The sequence below is a fragment of the Mytilus trossulus genome, chromosome 6, assembly GCF_036588685.1.
Source record: "Mytilus trossulus isolate FHL-02 chromosome 6, PNRI_Mtr1.1.1.hap1, whole genome shotgun sequence".
Lineage (NCBI taxonomy): Eukaryota > Metazoa > Mollusca > Bivalvia > Mytilida > Mytilidae > Mytilus > Mytilus trossulus.
In genome coordinates this window covers 89,116,856-89,137,485 of record NC_086378.1, presented here as the reverse complement: position 1 = coordinate 89,137,485, position 20,630 = coordinate 89,116,856, and the positions used below count along the sequence as shown (strand labels likewise).

The window sequence follows — 20,630 nt, the reverse complement described above, 5'->3', positions numbered from 1 at the left end:
TACAGAACGTATCTGTACAGTGTTCGACTTGACCTATTCTTGATAATTCAAAAAAGTGTTGTAGTTGCAAATAACCTGAAATAAGTGAGTGTCTTGAACTGAATCATTCATTTACTGACTTTGCTTGGTTTTGTTGTACAACTGATATTACTTCCATTGTTTAACAATAGCAACGCATCCTATTTTGAAAAGCCATATGATAAGATAATTTTATTTACCAATCAGCATGCCCAAAATTTGAGCTATACAAAATAACGCACAGAAAATGATTAGAATGGTTAAAGTATGTTAGCTTTTAATACCATGTGGCGTCCTCCGTAAACTTTTAAACAAATCTACTCTGAAACTGTTACCTAACTTTACCGAGTGTTTCTTGTTGAATTAAGTTTAAAAGTTGTATCCGGCCTTAGAATAGAAGCATGGATAAAACACTGTTTGGCTCAAATTTAGAGAAATTAACACTTTTGTTGATAAATCTGATCGACGATGAGTCAAAACGGACGATATAATTGTCATCTAATGAAACTATATATATTACCCATTTTGTGAACTTTTTGCAAACAATTTGAAAAAGAACAAACGTTTTGATAAAGAGCAAACGTTTTGATAGAGAACAAACATTTTAATAAACAACAAACGTGTTAAAAGAGAACAAACATTTTGATAGAGAGTAAAACTTATTAGCAAGATAAGATCATTAAAAAGGTTTACATGGTGAAAATCGTCCATAAACCACCTTAAAGGGGTAACCGATCTTCCAAGATCTCTTCTCCCCTTTACTTGAGTATTTGGAAAAACACTGTATTATAAAAGTACACAGAAAATAGCAAAATATTCAGCACAATCACGTCTGCAAATATGTCAGTATGACCGACAAAAAACAACTGTCTCTTATAAGAGTTTTTTCCCCTGAGTAATTATTTTTTACATTTTTCAAATTTTGGTCTAGAAATATAATGGTGAAATGAAAAAGACCAGAAATAAGTTCTATATAAAATATAAAAAAGAAGAAGTGGTATGATTGCCAATGAGACAACTATCCACAAAAAAACAAAATGACAATCATTAACAATTATAGGCACCGTGCGGCCTTTAACAATGAGCAAAGCACATACCGCATAGTCAGCTATAAAAGGCCCCGATAAGACAATGTAAAACAATTCAAACGAGAAAACTAACGGCCTTATTTATGTAAAAAAAAATGAACGAAAAACTCATATGTAACACATAAAAAAAACCGACAACCACTGAATTACAGGCTCCTGACTTGGGACATGCACATACATGAATAATATGGCGGGGTTAAAAGTTATAAGAGTTAGTCGATGAGTATACTCTGTAAACTTTAAAAGTAACAACTAAAACAATATTTACAAAAATGTCACTCAATTAAAGTTACAAATAAGCAAACATAACTGATTTTTAATAAACATATTTTCCATTCAATAGAGACTAAAGCCGAGAGTCGCTAGTTCATAATTAAGAAATGCATTTACTAAATCTTGTAAATAAACTCATCATAGATACCATGACTAAATTTTGTATATACGTCAGACGCGCGTTTCGTCTACAAAAGACTCATCAGTGACGCTTTATTCCAAAAAGGTTAAAAGGCCAAATAAAGTACGAAGTTGAAGAGCATTAAGGACCAAAGTTCCTAAAATCTTTTGCCAAATCCTTTGACTTTAGAAATATACAGATTTTAAAACAATGCATGTAGCATTCTTTTTATGATATATATAGATAGATGACATGACACACATTAACGACGATATTAGTAGATTAAAATGATTTATCGAATTCTCTCATTATTAATTCATACAGTCTATACAGTTTTCCCAAAGTTAAACAAAAGCAACATATTTGTACAATGCACTTACCTTCGTTCAAGTTAACCTGCTACCTACATTACTAAGGTATTGCTATTGATTGTACACCTTATTTGTAGGTAAACTAATCCAATGACGTAACAACATTACTGATATATAGTGAAATTGTTTTTTTAAATGAGAGGATTTTCCTAAAACAAAGCTCACAAGGAAAGTGAAGACTGAAAAAGATATAAGGAAAGTTGTGTACACGTTATCTTATAACTCTAATACGGACATTCGTATGACAATAAACTCTAATAAAAAATAACATGCAACCAAACAATGTTAAACGAAAAAACTGATAGAAGAAATCCAGAAGACATTTAACGATCAAAAAGATTCAAAAGTAACTATATGGACTCATATACAAATGGTTTTACTTTGACAAAATTCATATTTCTCAAAGTTGTTGTCCTAAGATTATTAATTTATTAGTTAAGAATATATATTCTACAAAAGACGCAGTAATAACTGTTATTAGACAATATTTTATATAAAATTTTTCTGACGAGGGATAATAACAATGTTAACGTTGTTAAGAAGCATATCTGAGAGTATTTCTTTCATATATTCAATAAACATTTGATAACTGATAAGGCCCCATGGTCATCAGTTATTCACGTGTGCCTTGAACTACTTACATAAAGTCACATTATAAGAATTATTGTCCATCGTCATATATCTTATTCCTTGACTAAGAAGTAAACTAGTGGTAAGCTAAACGTATACTTTCTTTTTGTTTCTTGATGTTCGCTGAAATACAATTTAAATATCATTGCTTATGCAAACTACGTATTATCTTCAGCCAACGTTTTTGGAAGTAGGGTCACCCAAAGTGTGCAGTGCAATTTGATTGTTCGACAACTAATACATGTATAACTGCTTTCTGCTATTTTTGATTGGCTGATATATAATAATATAACCAGACGTTCATTACTAGGAATGTCATATTATACAAGCCTTGTATGTGTTGAGCATTATATGTTTTTATCATGTTTATGACATGCACAGCTTTCTACAATCAATTGAAAACGATAAAACATAAATACATGCTATAAAACAAATAATTACTTTTTAAAATTCTCATTTTGGGTGGACTGTATAAATTAATGCCCCTTTTATATCTTTTATAAACAATAAATAGAAAAGAACACTTGGAGTCAGTATGTTTTAACCAGATACCAAATGCTAAATTTTCTTTGACTGTTAATGATTGTAAATTATAACCCCAATACAAAACTTTTGTACCTAGTGTAATATTTTGTTTCATAAATTGTTTTATTTTTACAGGCAATGTGGTCCATACTAGTGATTGTTATATCATCAAAACTCATAACTTGTGCCAGTATACCAACTACACCACCCGTATGGCCTTCGGCATTTTCGGTAGACTTTGTAGAAGATATATTTTTCGCTGTTGTGAAATATTCCCACAACAACGGAACGTGGTACTATGACTTTCCAAATGGCAGAGCTAGATACGACCATCTTCGTGGACAGAAGAATAATTTTTGTGGAGGACAAAAACTTAGTGACCAAGATCCACAGGCTCCATGTAGTCTTTTATTTACTAACCATAGTAACATGTATGTTATCTACCCAGAGGCAAAAACATGTTGTATTCTTTGTGGCGAGAAAGAGGGTTGCACTGTTCTAAAACCATCTTGGTTGTCGAATTCCTCGTATACTGGCGATAAAGTATTTGAAGGAAAGAAATGCCATGGCTGGGCTGAACCAGGACATATTTTCACAGACGAACTTTACGTTACTGATGAGAATGTTCTTTGTCAGTACCATGAAAAGTCGTTTGTTGGTGATTTGATTCATACTCTTACATTTAACCAAGCAAGTTACAAAGTACAACAGCCAGATGCCTCGATCTTTGATATTCCGAGCTATTGTAAGGATGTATGTCCTCGTCCGTATCCAAATCACGTGACGCACAAACGATCGATATTATAAATATGTGTTAAATGCAGTTTATTTAGAGAATAAGAACAATATGTGTCTATAAATTTTAACTTATCCACGTCTTTGTCGTTGTGATATGTTTTCGTTTTCTCAGTAAATTGTTAGGACAATATTGTAATGAACAACTTGTGGTCTTTGGCATTGCACAAATCATGTTTTTATCTGACGGTTTAGTTACACATCTTCACAATAAATCCACTGAGGTTGGATGTGTACTGATTGATTGTTCAAGACATATTGTAGGTACGATGTCGATATTAATATTAGCTTAATCACACAAGACCCCATTCATCTACTTCACATGTTGCCTTGGTTCATCTGTTTGTGTCAATATCGACGATATCGTATCGATATTGATGTTTACGTAATAACTTAAAAACCCAATGTATCTACTTCATAAATAACAGTAATTTGTACTGGTACATCTGTAGGTGCCGATATCAACGATATCGACGATATCAATTCGATATTAAATTAAATTCATTTTCTGTAAGCATTTTATTCTTTTGGTTATTCTTTATTTAATGTTGTCCATATCGACATTTCAATTCCCCTAGTCATCTGTTGCTGTGAATCTTATACGTTGTATGCATCTTAAAATAGTTTCGATATCGATACGATCAAGAATTTTCCACGAAATTTTATTCCTTCAAATGCATTGATTTGATTTATCACTTTGAACTGTTGGATGCATTTTACTTACTTGTTTACACAATTATTCCTTTGATTGTGTTGTTGATATCGTCGATATCGACATTCAAATTTTCCTTGTAATGTGTAGCATCTTGTCTTTTTTTGTATAGATTTAACGTTGTTTTCATGTTAAAACTAGAGTCGATATCGTCGATATTGCCATTAAAATTTTCCCTTGTAATGTGTTGTTTTGATTCTTAACTTATACAAGTGTAGATTTTGCCAAGTTCATCTCGTAGCATCGATATTAAGCAAAATTCGATATATTGTCGATATCGACGATATCAACCTTTGAGTATGTCTTGGTGTGTCATGGATGTTTGAAGCGAAAATTAATATCGAATCAATATCGTGTCGATATCGACGATATCGACATCTAGGTACATCTTTTAAATGTTTTTTTAATTTGTACTTTTTGCTCTCTAATGTTCCAAATATAGCCTTGGGCTTAAATCTTTATATAACATGACCAAGTATTGTCTAACCTATAAATAATTCTGAAATTTCAAACAATGACGTAGGTTAAGTATTTTCAACAGAGACAGCATATTTTATTGAGGTATGCTTCTAAAAAGAATAATACTTAGCGATACGAACTGTTTAGTTTTCACGGGTGACAAAAGACAAGGTATTTCAAGAGAGTTGATAGAAATGCACTCACAATGAATATCACTAACCGATTTAAACTGGTATAAACTTAAATTTCAAATTGGACGAAGGTTAAGTAATTACAACAGATGCTGCGGCGTAATTATATGTATGTAATGAAAAGAAAAGTTATTTCAAGAGAGATTAGGAAGAAATACATTTACAATGAACATTACAAACCGATTTGAACTGGTATAAACTTAAATTGAAAATTGAACGAAGGTTAAGTAATTACAACAGAGGCTGCGTAATTAGGTGTATTTAATGAACTTGAGTAACTGATGATTTATTACCTAAACACTTGAATACAGTATACATTTTGTAAGTACCACTGTGAAAACGTACTTAGATGTGTCTGCTTACAAGTAGCACGCGCTAATCCGCGGTAGTTCAACTATTCTAAATACAGTTAATGACCGTTTGTTAAGGTAGGATTTATACTTTGGACATGTAATGTAGAGAGCTTGTATAGCCTGTTTCTCAGTCCTTAGCCATCCTAATGAATGGAATATAAATGCTTTCTAAATCAAAATTTGTCTTTTAGATTGATTGATTGAGTATTGGTGCGTAACGTCAAGTGGCAAATATTTCATGCATGTTCAGGACGATGTACTTTATAGAGTAAACAAAGATCTAGAGTTTGCAGTTTTTCTCAACCTTGTTTTTACGGAAATACATAGCAATTAACAACATCCATATTTGTCAATATCTATCCAATTCTACGCATACCCTATACGATAAGATCAGATAGTTTTTATTCCAATTAAAAGGCCCATGAAGAGATAAGAAATTTATTACAATGATTTATTTAATTGACAAAATAAATTTGATAATCCTATATATTCCTGTTTGAGTACAGTTGTCAATATCAGATCGTTTAGGAAGCGTATTGTTCAGATCCCTAAATATACAAATCCCAGTGTATTTCCTATTTTGACTATGCTGGTGAGAGACAGTACTGGTATGGATATGTATTGGCCATAGATAAATTCATTAAGATATTTAAGCTATTGTCTTCAGTCTCCTTTTACTATATAATGAAAAGAATATACTAGATCATTATTGATTATTAAATGATTTTTCATTTTTTCTTATTCTACAAATCAATAACTATATTTTTTCCCATCACTTTATGAAATTAAATTACATCATGTGTGTCGAAAATTCTGTCATTAAATATAAGCAACAGTGACATAGTGTTATTTATATAGACTCTCTGCGGGTCAAAGTTTTTTTCACGTTAACAATTAAGCAGATATATTTTGGGGTTATGTGGATAAAATTACTGATTATATAAATAAACATGTGCAGTACGTTCAATGTTTGTGTTTACTTTGATATGGACCAATAACTGGTACAATGTGAGAGGAAGACGGAGTTAAATTTTAGGACAGTAAAAATGAAGTTTGTGGTCAAAATAGAGAAATTATAAGTTTGTCAATCAGATCTACTATCAAGTGTTTACTTATCACACAGAATGTCATCACAGTATACAGACCGAGGATTTGCTTGGGTGGTATTAGGGGGTAAGTTTAATCACCGGCCTTTTACTGATGCGGAGATGTGCTCTGATCTTTGTGTCCGTCACCGGCCTTTAACTGATGCGGAGCTGTACTCTGATCTTTGTGTCCGTCAGTATGATCAGCTCTTTGTTCGTTGTTCCTTCCGTAGTTTGTATCTGCTAAACATGCATAATTAGGAGTAAGATATTTGCCGGATTGGAGTCGGAATAAAGTGTCCAGGTAATGTGATATACTGGCTCAGTCTTGTTTCATATTTATATATCATCAAGATGTGATCACGAGTACGAGTAATATTTGCCACTGGACGCTTGGCAATAATTTATTCATCCATTCATGACTCTTCCTTAACTAGAAGCTTGATTTTAGTAAATTTTTAAGCATTAATACATGGAATACAAGTTTTATTGCATCTGATCCGGAACGTTTGTCATGTCTACAAAATGAGCACACATCTTGTTTTCTAAACCACTGACTGCATTTACATATAATTTTCACACGCTCTATTCTACCTCAAAATTATACCAATTATATCTTATCAAAATCCTTTTTGAAAGTCTAACATAGCAAAAAATTGACGTTAATTTACCATATTTTGGTAAAAAATGGAAGCAGTGTTAGATTTTCAATATATGGATAGTAACTGTACATTGCTAATATACACGAATACTGGTGCAAAAGTCAATTGTTTATCATAAATAGACAGGAAATACGAGAACATCTTTTAAATAACAGTATATATTCGCTTTATACCCCTATTACACTTTTTAAGTTTATCAAATGCATAATTATCTTGTTAAAGTGATAATGCTAATTACTAAAAGCGAACAAAAGATCCAAACAACAGCGCACTACATATTAATATATCTATGAAATTTAAAATAAAACAATTCAATCTTATGAAAAAGTTCATGAATTTCTTCCAGCATTAGAAATAGGTAAATGGCTATTATTCGTTGTCAATGGTAGCTTTGAAAAACCCGTCACTAAACGAAGCAACAACAACAAAAACACAAATTTACAATGCAATTTTGTGTTTTTTTTCCAAAACGTAAAATATGTGTTAACATGATTTCATGGTAAAACTTTACAGAGTGCTCACAACAATTGTGTTGCTTTTGTGAAAATTGTTTGCAGCATAAAGTATGCTATCGAAAATAGATTACGTCGAATATAAATTATAACTAGTTCTCAATATTATTATACAACAATTTACTAACAAAACTGTAGATAATTCTGGTTTAATCTTGTAGCTTCGTTCCTAAATTTCTTTCTCATATCTGGAATAATGCGAACCTTTGGAATTTTATATGCCGAACTTCTCCAAACCTATGATAAAAGCGCTGGAAACACCGCCTTTCTAGGAAGTCTACTGTTATTTGTTAATTCCATAGCTGGTAAGTATCGAAATATTGCTACCTTAAGGATGTTCTTTAAGTGAGGGTTTGTGAATTAAAAAATCAAGAATTGAAAATAATTGATACTGTAATTCAGAAGAGCAGTAGTTTAGGAACAAAATAAGCTAAAAAAAAATGATAGGTCACGGAGCTTCTTTTCGAGATATATGATTTTTTAAATATGGCGGGAAATGACTCTTTATGAGCTTAAGTCTTATGTAGTCAGTCTTTAATTTGTTGCCATAACCATTTATTGTCAATGTGTTAGTGCTAATAAAGTTATCTTATCTAGTTATCTTATATAATAGATAAATGGGTGTTATGGGGGGGGGGGGGGATATTTTACATTGTAGTGTATGGAGAGAGAAAAAAAACAAGGAACATTTGACACAAATTCCAAACCTCACATAAGTACATCCGTAATAAACTTTTGGTATTATAAATCCTCAAATACATTTTCGAGATTTAGAAGGTTAGAGGATTTTGTGATTTCTCATTTAATTCATAAAACTGATGCAGCGTTTGCACCGTTGAAAACAATTTTACTTTCAAAAAGTTAATAGAATAGATCTAGAATAAGATAGAATATTTTTATTTCCCAAATTACAGGGCCCATAAAGGGCATAAAATCAGATACAATTGATTTACATAATTGGTAACATCAACAATAAAATAGGCATATACATATAAATTTGTAATATAAGCATTGGTCAGAATCAAGCTAAAACACATATATTGTGAATAAAAGAATAATAAAATAACATTATAAATGTATTTATTCTCAAATTATTTACTTGACTTAGTGTCAGCGTATATATTATTGGCCTCAGTATGATAAATACGATCAATAACCGATATTTCTCGATATTTAACTTACTTTTTCATATTTATCTTGATTTGGTGTCACCTGAGTGGTTATTTTACATAAGTCTTTCAATCTTTTCTAAAAATAAATAAGTAACACAGCTTCGTATGCGTACTTTGGGATTCTTACAATCTTATAAAGTTGTAGTCTTATTTCTAGACTATAATAAAGAGAGATAGGGGGTCTAAATTGCTAATTCATAAGTTGCCAAAAATGATGTTTACGTTATGCTTTTTTTCCTAAAAAAACATAATAAAAGGTATGTATCCCTCAGCTATACGTAGCACGTTGTGCAGAATTTTCAGATTTTTTATAGATCATATATGGAAAATCAATTTTTGTGTGAAAGAACTAAAACTTAACGATTATAAGTAACTTAAGATATGTTAATATAGCTCTTACAATGTGGTAACAGAAAACATCTATATTTTTAAAGGAAGAGATCGATGTCATTGATCCGCAACTCCTCTAAAACCATACAAAGTTGGAAATATTTGTGAAACGACGTATAAATTTAGTGTTTCGTACTTCCTAAATTTGTCCTTGGAAGATTTTTTTTTCTCACAGAAAACGCCATTTTTTTCTTCTTCAGAAAATATCAAAATTCGGAGACGGTCTAGTTTGCTATTGTTATTTCGAATAAACAGAAAAAAATATTAGAGTCATTCCTTATAATTTAATTGTTTCATTTCACGACAACAAAAAAACGTTGATGACGTCACGTCATGGTCACATGACCATATTATGCAATGAGCTGATAGATAAAACACTACATTGAACCAGTATACACATTTTGTTTAGAGTCAGCTAAACCCCCCTTCCAGATGTGGGATTTTCTCGCTGTGTTAAGACCCATTGGGGGACTTCGGTTGTTTTCTGTTCTTAGGTCGGATTGTATTACCCATTTCCATTCTCAGTTTTATTACTAAATGGAAAAGTATCGTTTTTTTTCCTGTTTATTGTTGCTGTAGTTGTTATAAATTTTATTTTCAGGTCCAATATCTGGACTACTTAGCATGCATTTTTCATTTAAATGGTGTACTATTATTGGCGGTCTGGTTTCCTGCCTTGGTATGGTAACCAGTTCTATGACAAACGATATTGACATGCTGTATCTCACGTATAGCTGTTTGTTAGGTATATATATATAATTTATTTTGTTTCATATAAATAAATATAATGTACGGTATTTGTCTAAGTACTTGTAAGAACTGAAGGTTAAAGATTGCATCTATTTTGCAGTGTGAGCCAAAAAAACAAATATTACATACCGCATAGTCGGCTATAAAAGCCCTAACATGAAAAATATAAAACAATTCAATTGAGAAAACTATACGGCCTCATTTAAGTTAAAACAATTTATGAAAAACAAAATATGACAAAAACCACTGAACTACAGACTCCTAACTGGGAACAGGCGCATAGAGAAAAAAGTGTGGCGGGGTTAAACATGTTTGTGAGCGCCGAACCCTCCCTAAACCTGGGACAGTGGTGTAATTTAAGCATTTATGTTATATCATAAGAACAAACTGTAAAAATCATTTAAAAAACGGATTACCTCATCAGGTCAATATTAAGCCGAAATACGTCAAATAATAACATAGGGTTCAAAAGCATAATGCCATTAAGCTAGTCCTATAAATGTTTCGACTGCATGAATATCACAAAATTAGTGTTTTCGTTGCATGAATATTACAAATACGGTTTTGATCGCATGAAAAAAAAAACGATTAGGGAAAGGAATAGTTCCTATTTACTGCTCTATGCGTTTACTATTTGGAATATGACAGTTGTTATCCATTCGTTTGATGTGTTTGGACTTTTGATTTTTGCCTTTTGATTTTGGACTTTCCTTTTTGAATTTTCCTCGAAGTTCAGTATTTTTGTGTTTTTACTTTTTACTAACATTATTTTTATAATTAGCAAACAGTTCTTTTTAGATAATAAGACACTGTGTCTTGCATATATCACACGCTTATGAAATAATACATGTTATAGAGTACTTATGTATCCACGTTGTAATTTTAGATATATATAGATTATTACATTGATACCAGTGGATTATCGGATTTATCCAATCGAGATAGTTAAATTATCAATTTTAAAGTTCGAGCCGCCTCGGCGAATACTTTAAAATTTATAATTTAACTATCGAGATTGGATAAATCCGATAATCCACGAGTAACTATGTAAGAATCTGTTTCTCTAATGATTAAAAAGACATTTTATTTTTTTGTTTACCGAAAATCCCCTTCGAGTGCCTTTAACATTGCACGAAGTTGTCAATTTCATTAACACCTGTTATCATATTTTGGTTCATCCAGCCAGCCAAAAAGGTCCTGACCCTTAAAATCATCCAATGATCTTCTGAGATCACCAGCAACCACACGTTGATTAAATTTTTTTATACAATGGGTTCGAAAAGGGATAAATTTCCATAGAATTAGAGAAATAAGTATATTATTAGTACTGAGGAAACATTGTAATTCCAGTCATTAAAAAAACAACATTGTATATGTTTTTTTGTAATTCCAGTCACGATGATCATAAAATCCTTGTTTTCCAATCCTGATATAAAACATTGTATTTCTAGTCATAATATAAAACATTGTAATTCCAGTCATGATATGAAAACATTGTAATTCCGGTCATGATATAAAACATTGTAATTCCGGTCATGATATAAAACACACAGTGATAATTATAGATTATTACATGACATTTTCCATATGGCCCTGGTATCAGCCCTAGACTCCCATATCAAGCCAGAGGGCTTTAGCCCGAGGGCTTGATATGGGTCGTGGGCTGATGCCACGGACCATATGCAAAATGACATGTAATAATCTATTTATCACATATTTTCAAGCAAGAGAAATAAATTTTGATTGACAGGTTACCGGAAGTTAAACTCGGGGGCTTGATATGGATTTCGAGGGCTGATATCGATATCGGCCCCGAGGGCTGATAACCAACCTTGACTTCCGGCTATTATTTGCCATGCAAAAACGTACATATCAGTATAAGATATGTGATAAAACATTTTATCATATACTTAGACTAAATAACATATGATTTTTACCGTATGATAATAGCATTAAATTAAAGTATTTTCCATATTTTTCGAATTGGTGCTTAGCGGGCTGATATGAAAAGTTTATCACATGCTTCGATTGTTATCACATGCCTTTCCGTAACTTTATCACATGGCATTCCGGTGATACTCGGCAAATTCCGGAAAATACACTTCAATGCTACGTTTTTAGTGAAAAACATTACAAAGTAGTGTACACAACAATTATTTGAATACTGTAATGTATATTGTGTAAAATAATAAAATTGAATTAAAAAAAATATATTAGATAAATGCATTTTATGTTTTTCTGAAACATAATTTAGAAAGTTTCTTTAAAAAAAGTAGACTTTTCCAAACAATGTTCATTATGTATATTGTTGAATTATGTTTTTGTCGATTTGTCCATATTACGATGGTTTTTTTTTCTCTGTTGAGGCATATGCTAGAAAGATTTCATATTGATTGTTACAAATTTTGGGTCCGACTTCCGTGAACTTTTTACTCTTTCAACTTCTTTTCGGGAACCACGTAAAAGGATCAATATATGAATCTGTTATTTTTCTCTACTGTTGAAGCATATGATAAAAAGATCATAACATTTCATTTTTCATATCGCATGTATTATATAAAAGTGAAAAGATCTTTTCTAAATATTTCCTTTGCCAACAAAGGTCTCGATGGCGTCAACCTAGGCAATATCCTTCATCATAAATTAGTTCAATCGAAAATACCTCCTTATTTCAAAGACCAGTCTGTACCAATAATTTCTTATACCTATACCAAACCTATTGCAACTAAAAATTTTAATTACAAACGCGTTTTGCAGGATCTCGATATTGACGACTTCAAGTCTAAACCTCCTGATTGCACTTGTGCTAGTTCACAATTCACATATAATCCTGCTGGCCACGTTATTAGCGGTGACCTTAACACTGTTAATAACACTTCTTTACGAAACGTGTTATCGAAAGGTCCGAAATATCGTGAGCCTAAATCCATCAATTGGAAATACAACTTTAAAATTTTGATGGATTCAGTCGAGGATTATGCCAGGCAATGGGCTAAGCGCGAGAAGGAAGACGTAGACACTCTATCCGAATGGATTAAGGCAGTGAGGTCGTTAATACAAATCAGAATTAAGAAACTGAATGGGTCCATCAATGCCCATGCTACGTCAATCTTCAAAGATCCAAATGTTGCTAAACACCTATCTGACCTCCATGATAAATATGTTGTTGTCCCCGCAGACAAAGCCCCAAATAACATCGTTTTTGTCTGTAAAAGTCATTACATTAATTGCTTGATAAACGAATTAGGTATAGACAATTCACTTGGAAACCCAACATATACCCTCACGACACTTACCAAAGAGGAAATCCTGGATAATCATAGGTCTGTTCTTTGTTCCTTTTGTATTTCAACCAAAGATGAAGAACTGGATCTTCCATCACTGTATTGGATACCTAAACTACATAAGTGTCCTTACAAACAACGGTATATTGCTGGGTTTCTAAGTGCTCCACGAAACCCCTTTCTAAATTATTAACATCCATTTTATCATCAATCAAAGACGGGCTTCAAAGTTATTGTGAAACTGCCTATTCTAGAGGTGGCGTGAATCAGATGTGGATACTTAAAAATTCCAAAGATCTTTTAGAGTACATACAATCTAACTCTCTTTCATCTTGTAACAGTATTAAAACATTTGACTTTTCTACTCTTTACACAAGTATTATAAAAGAGTTGGTATTACTTTGTTTCATAAAAAAGAGTGGCCAACGTAGATACAAGTATCTTGTCTTAGGGAGGGATAAATCCTACTTTGTAAAGAATCATTCTGATTCAAACAAAAAATTCTCTGAAACCGATATTATCAAGATGCTTGATTTCTTGATTGACAACATATTTGTTACGTTCGGAGGACGTGTTTTTCAACAGACTGTTGGCATCCCAATGGGAACAAACTGCCCCTCTACTTGCTGACTTGTTTCTTTATTATTATGAGGCTGACTTCATGCAGGAACTTCTTAGGAAGAAAGATAAGAAGTTAGCAATATCCTTTAACTCTACTTTCCGCTATATAGATGACGTTCTTTCACTAAACAATTCAAAATTTGGTGACGATGTGGATCGCATCTATCCCATCGAATTGGAGATACAGGATACGACAGATACAGTTAAGTCGGCTTCATATCTGACTTACATCTAGAAATTGACAATGAGGGTCGGTTGAAGACAAAACTTTACGACAAATGATTTCAGCTTTCCAATTGTGAACTTTCCATTTCTAAGAAGCAATATTCCAGCAGCACCTGCATACGGGGTATATATCTCCCAATTGATACGATATTCCCGTGCTTGCATTTCCTATCATGATTTTCTTGATAGAGGGTTACTGGTGAAGTTGAAATCATCCCTTCGTAAATTTTACGGACGCCATCACGAGTTGGTTGACCGTTATGGAATAACCGTTTCACAAATGACATCGGATATGTTCCTTACGTCGTAACTACAATCCCCTTCCCTTTCATGAATTTGACCTACCGAATTAGACTATTTACCGGATTTGTAATCACATAAGCAACACGACGGGTGCCGCATGTGGAGCAGGATCTGCTTACCCTTCCGGAGCACCTGAGATCACCCCTAGTTTTTGGTGGGGTTCGTGTTGTTTATTTTTTAGTTTTCTATGTTGTGTCATGTGTACTATTGTTTTTCTGTTTGTCTTTTTCATTTTTAGCCATGGCGTTGTCAGTTTGTTTCAGATTTACGAGTTTGACTGTCCCTTTGGTATCTTTCGTCCCTCTTTTATCAGCCCTCGGTCAATATCAGCCCTCGAGCCATGCGGCTCTTAGGCTGATATTGAACCTAGGGCTGATAATACATGCGATATGAAAAATGCCATGTAATAATCTGATAGTAATTCTGGTCATGATATAAAACATTGTAATTCCAGTCATGTCAAAACTTTTACTAAATTTTATCATCGGTATAAAGACATCATTCGTAAATATAGCTTAACATGCAGACTTTTTATACGTTCAGGTATTTCACATCCAATTTTTTATGGAAATATTCTTTATAAAGCACAAAGGTGTCAGTATTCACCTCAGAAACTTACAAAACCTTTGAATAGACTGATTAAGAAGGGATATAATTACGATACTGTTGTCAAGTCATTAAAGATTGAATATTTTGGCGTTAATATTGAGTCACTGATAAGGTCTTTGCGTCGGAACTAAAGACATTTATTCTAAAAACAGTTGTTGGCATGACACGGGTTATGTTCTTCTCATATATGTTATGATGGTATGATACTAAACCCCTAACGGGAAGGATTGTGCCTGAGGTTCATATGATGAAATCATAATCTTTATCAGTTTAATTGAAGTCTGGAGCTGGCATGTCAGTTAACTGCTAGTAGTCTGTTGTTATTTATGTATTATTGTCATTTTGTTTATTTTCTTTGGTTACATCTTCTGACATCAGACTCGGACTTCTCTTGAACTGGATTTTAATGTGCGTATTGTTATGCGTTTATTTTTCTACATTGGTTAGAGGTATAGGGGGAGGGTTGAGATCTCACAAACATGCTTAACCCCGCCGCATTTTTGCGCCTGTCCCAAGTCAGGAGCCTCTGGCCTTTGTTAGTCTTGTATTATTTTTATATTAGTTTCTTGTGTACAATTTGGAAATTAGTATGGCGTTCTTATCACTGAACTAGTATATATTTGTTTAGGGGCCAGCTGAAGGACGCCTCCGGGTGCGGGAATTTCTCGCTACATTGAAGACCTGTTGGTGACCTTCTGCTGTTGTTTTTTATTTTGGTCGGGTTGTTGTCTCTTTGACACATTCCCCATTTCCATTCTCAATTTTATGATATAAAACATTGTAATTCCAGTCATGATATGAACACATTGTAATTCCGGTCATGATATAAAACATTGTCATTCCGGTCATGATATGAAACATTGTAATTCCGGTCATGATATGAAACATTGTAATTCCGGTCATGATATAAAACATTGTAATTCCGGTCATGATAAAAAAAAAAGATTGTAATTCCGGTCATGATATAAAACATTGTAATTCCGGTCATGATATAAAACATTATCATACTTCACGTTAAAATGCCATATTTTGATTGGCTAAGACGAGGGTGTCAATTTACTCTATCACATGGCTGAGCGGGTGACAATTTTTTTTTAATGTTACCCTCTCGTCTAGACCAATCAGAAATCGATAATTCAAAGAACAATGAATTGAATTTACATCAAGGAATTAAATACAATGCTTAAGTTCTTCGTTTTGGCTCAGATTTTATTATCGACTGTTAAAATAAATAAAATAAAACATCTTGCTTGACTTTTGTTGTTTTTTTCTAATGCCCTTAACGGTGTTATGAACGTGACGTCATAGAAAATACTTTTAAAATAAAAGTAATCTGTAAAAGCCATTAATGATAGGACATTCAGTATAATAAAGTAAATAACACATAGCTGAGAGGGTGATAGAGCAGATTGGAACCCCTCGAAAAGGCATTGTCAACCTTGGCTTCGCCGCGGTTGACAATGTTTTCTCGGGGTACCAATCTGCTCTATCACCCTCTCAGCTATGTGTTATTTATATATTGAAATTCCGGTCATAATATAACACATTGTAATTCCAGTCATAAGATAAAAGCATTGTTATTCATGTCATTAGGTAAATCATTGTAATTCTAGCATGATATAAAAGAAAAGATGTGGTTTGATTGCCAAAGAGACAAAATGACAGAGATGTAGTCAATTACCACATGCCAAATGATGTAGATAGCATTACTTCGGATGTCATCAAGGAAAAACCTATAAGTACAGAAATTTAAAAGTTTATTACAGATGATACCTAAAGCGATTCATTACTTTTGCCATTAGAACATGGCAGGTTGAGCGTGTTGTGTTAGCACTCAAATCTCCCTCAGCTCAACAGTCAACATCAAACTGATATAAACAAAATCATCGTTTGTAGGATTTAGAGAAGATCACCCGACCAAAAGTGACAGAATTCTAGCCCGATATTCTTTCTCTCTTCTTTAGAATAATTTTCCAATTGAAAAGTCCGATCCATGAAATTGCTTGCAATGTAACCAATGAAATGTAGATATTACATTTATATAAGAACGTGACATTTTTTGGATAACCAAGCTTTGGTCATAAAATCTTATTTTCAGACATTCAGGGAAGTAAATCTTTTTTTCCAACTAATGAAGTTACGGTTAAGAAAATTGTCGGAAAAAAATTATTTGAAGGCAAAACAATTAATGTTGTGACATGTTACACTCATTATGAGTCTTTAATCCATAGACATGTGTATGTACTGTGTACGAGTTTCATATATATATATATATGATCTCTTTATCTATTTTTTAGGTGTCGGATTTGGACTATCTTACCCACCGACTTTATCTATAATAAACTTTTATTTTGATAAAAGAAGAGCATTTGCTAACGGAATTCTTACTGCATCCTTTGGATTGTCAAGTTTGATATATCCTACATTGTACCGGAAGTTGATTGATTATTATGGAATACATGGCGCTATGTTAATTCTTGGTGGTTTGTTACTCAACATTTGTGTTGGTGGGAGTTTCTTCAGACAACCAAGGAACTTTATGCGTCCAAGTGCTCAAATAAATAGTCCTGACAGTAAAAAACTTTTATCTCACACAAATGAAGGGAGTAATAATAAGAGTAAATTGATTTTTGCGATAGACAAAGTTCTTGATATGTTTAGAATATATTCTGTTGCGTTAAGAAACACATCCTTTTTATTGTATTGTTTCGCCATGTCGTTTGCACTGGTTGGATATTCGTCAATCTTTATGATCCTTCCGCCACACATTGAGAGTCAGCAGTTTACAAAAGATGACGCAGTAATTGTTTTGACGGTAATTGGAGCTACGGAATTTATTATTAGATTTTTTTCCGGTATCATTATTGATAAGCAATGGCTTAGTGTCCAGACGATGTTTATCTTAACAATGTTTACGGGTGGGATCTGTGCCATTGCGTTGACTTTTTTCCGGAGTATGCCTATTAATATCATATATGCAGTCACTGTAGGAATTTTTCCTGGAATTTTACATTCTTTAAGACCGTTACTGGTGGTCTCCTCATTGGGATTGAAGATACTACCCATAGCTTATCCATTATCTACTTTGTTTTCCAATACAGCGTGTTTAATTGGTCAGCCTGGTCTAGGTAAGTATTGTTTTCTATATTGCTCTAACGATTGGCGGACTTTTTCATGACTTGTTAGAGCCGTGGTACGTCAGTGAGCAAACCAGTAGTCAGCACTTCTGTTCTGGCATAACATATCATTGATATATTAAATTTCTATTTATAAAATGTTAATTTAGTCGAAACACTCAAATTTTTCATCAAAGGTATATAGATTGCCTTGGCCTTGTTTAATATTGGTTTTGAATTCTCGGTTTTAAAATTTCTGTTTTGATTTGATCTCTGATGAGTCTGATTGTGTATTAAATTATAAGCCTGGACTGGTATCTCTGAAGGTTTAATTAAATACAAATCATGGAAAAATCAGACATCGACATCGGACGTGGCACATTTTCAAGTAAATCATACATCATTCGATTTTTTTTCTCCATTTTATAGGCACAAGAGCAATCTTAGACTACCAAAATAATACAGCATCAGACAAAACGTATTTTTAAAGTATGAAAAGAATGTTAAGAAATGGTAGATCTGATTGACATTAAACCTACAAATTACATGGATTAATATTATCAATTTATTTTAACATTTATATAGATATAGGAAGATGTGGTGTGAGTGCCAATGAGACAACTCTCCATCCAAATAACAATTTAAAAATTAAACCATTATAGGTTAAAGTACGGCCTTCAACACGGAGCCTTGGCTCACACCGAACAACAAGCTATAAAGGGCCCCAAAATTACTAGTGTAAAACCATTCAAACGGGAAAACCAACGGTCTAATCTATATAAACAAAACGAGAAACACGTATATATTACATAAACAAACGACAACTACTGTACATCAGATTAAACTACTAGTAATAATAATGATGTGGCATGTTTAAAACTTAAATCTTTATTAACCAATTGTTGAATATTTTATTAAGGATGGTTAGAAGATTATACTGGTAACTGGAATGTTTCATTTTATACAATTGGTGGACTATTTTTTGCATCATCGCTTTGTGTGTTAGTTGAACGGATGTTAGTTAAAGATAAAGAAACACAGAATGAAGAAATTGTAATAAATACTGATGATGTCGTCGTTGACGTGGCTAAAACATACCAGAACAACATGGAAAATAAAGATTGCGATGATGTTAAAACAAGTCTGGTGATCAAGGTTCCATAATCAACTGAGCTTTGCATGAAGTTCAAATACTACGTTTCTTGCATGTAGTATGGTCGACATGCTCTCAGCATTGCGCAGATGCGTTATTTCCAATCGCCTGCAAATATCAGAACAGTTCCATCCTATAGACGCTGCTGATAAAAAGTACTGACAGAAATGCATTTTATTTTATCTGACCGTCATAGAGTTGTTCTATACTTATAATGTTTTAAGGAATTTGTAAATCAGACATTTTAAATAAAACTATTTAAAGTAGGTTCTTTTTGTTTCACAGAATGTCTACAGACACAGTATTGTATTCCACATTAAAGCACTGGTCCAGTGTTTTTTCTCTCTCACAAAGTGCAAGGTGACGGATACTAAGTTTTCATCAATATTTCCAGAAGGGCGTCTTCGTGTTTTTATACATTGCTTACAACATTCTACCAATTTACTCAGAACTTTATCCCAAAAATTAACCACGACCCAAACAATCAGTGAATTGGAGAGGACTGACATATCAAGCTTATTACATTAAATTTCAGTTAAACAAAACTTAAACTCCCTCGTGAAACATCCTGATGGGTGATATTTATAGCCTTTGTGTTTCCCTTTTTCTTTAATTTGCTTCATGTGTGTGGTTTACGTTTTTAACTTGAAGTTTTTTATTTTGAGCGCTCGAATAGAAGACGAAAGTAGAAAATCGTATCGACTGCTAAATACTCAATTGACATAAACTATTATTTAAATATACGAGTCACTGGTATTTTCAACGGCAATTCTCAAAGCGCTTAGCCAATTCCAGTGCACCGTTACGATTCAAATATGATTTAATGGTATAGAAAAACCTTGCAGCTGAGTAACTATTGACAAAGACATGCTACATTTAAGAAAAATGACTGTAAAGATTTTACCTATATCTGCCGTCGCCATATTGGGATAATCGTAATTGCAGTTATGATTATCTCTTTAATACCAGTGCGAGTACAGATATTAAAAAAGAGAAATAAGAAAGACGATCAACATTCTATAAACTAAATGACAAAAAATGCAAACTGAGCAACATGAAGCAAACCAATGATTCGTGGTAAAATGCTCAGGAAGGGTTACATAAGTACATGTGATGATATCAATATTCAAGTTCATTAAACAAAGTTTACATAATAAATTATGAATGTTGATAAAGATTCTGTTAACAGTGTTAAATATACTCATTTAGGAT

The 20,630-nt window shown here is 32.7% G+C and overlaps 2 protein-coding genes across 2 annotated transcripts; both read left to right on the top strand.

The window, feature by feature from the left end:
• Positions 1–2,469: 2,469 nt before the first annotated feature.
• LOC134723863 (uncharacterized) lies at positions 2,470–4,062 on the top strand. The gene is made up of 2 exons (XM_063587408.1): positions 2,470–2,583; positions 3,162–4,062. Exon 2 carries the CDS (start codon positions 3,165–3,167, stop codon positions 3,831–3,833), a length of 669 nt encoding a protein of 222 aa, XP_063443478.1. The 5' UTR covers positions 2,470–2,583; positions 3,162–3,164; the 3' UTR covers positions 3,834–4,062.
• A 2,327-nt stretch (positions 4,063–6,389) lies between these two features.
• Positions 6,390–19,653, top strand: LOC134723862 (monocarboxylate transporter 13-like). The gene is made up of 5 exons (XM_063587406.1): positions 6,390–6,709; positions 7,957–8,100; positions 9,959–10,102; positions 17,447–18,277; positions 19,185–19,653. The coding sequence occupies exons 1-5, from the start codon at positions 6,661–6,663 to the stop codon at positions 19,427–19,429; spliced, it is 1,413 nt and encodes a 470-aa protein (XP_063443476.1). The 5' UTR covers positions 6,390–6,660; the 3' UTR covers positions 19,430–19,653.
• Positions 19,654–20,630: the final 977 nt, after the last annotated feature.

Excerpts from the sequence above, each read along its gene's own strand:
- LOC134723863 (XM_063587408.1), top strand. The coding sequence starts at position 3,165 with ATGTGGTCCATACTAGTGATTGTTATATCATCAAAACTCATAACTTGT.
- LOC134723862 (XM_063587406.1), top strand. The coding sequence starts at position 6,661 with ATGTCATCACAGTATACAGACCGAGGATTTGCTTGGGTGGTATTAGGG. Across the intron at positions 6,710-7,956 it reads TGCTTGGGTGGTATTAGGGG|CTTCGTTCCTAAATTTCTTT; the intron begins GTAAGTTTAATC and ends TTAATCTTGTAG. Across the intron at positions 18,278-19,184 it reads AATTGGTCAGCCTGGTCTAG|GATGGTTAGAAGATTATACT; the intron begins GTAAGTATTGTT and ends TATTTTATTAAG.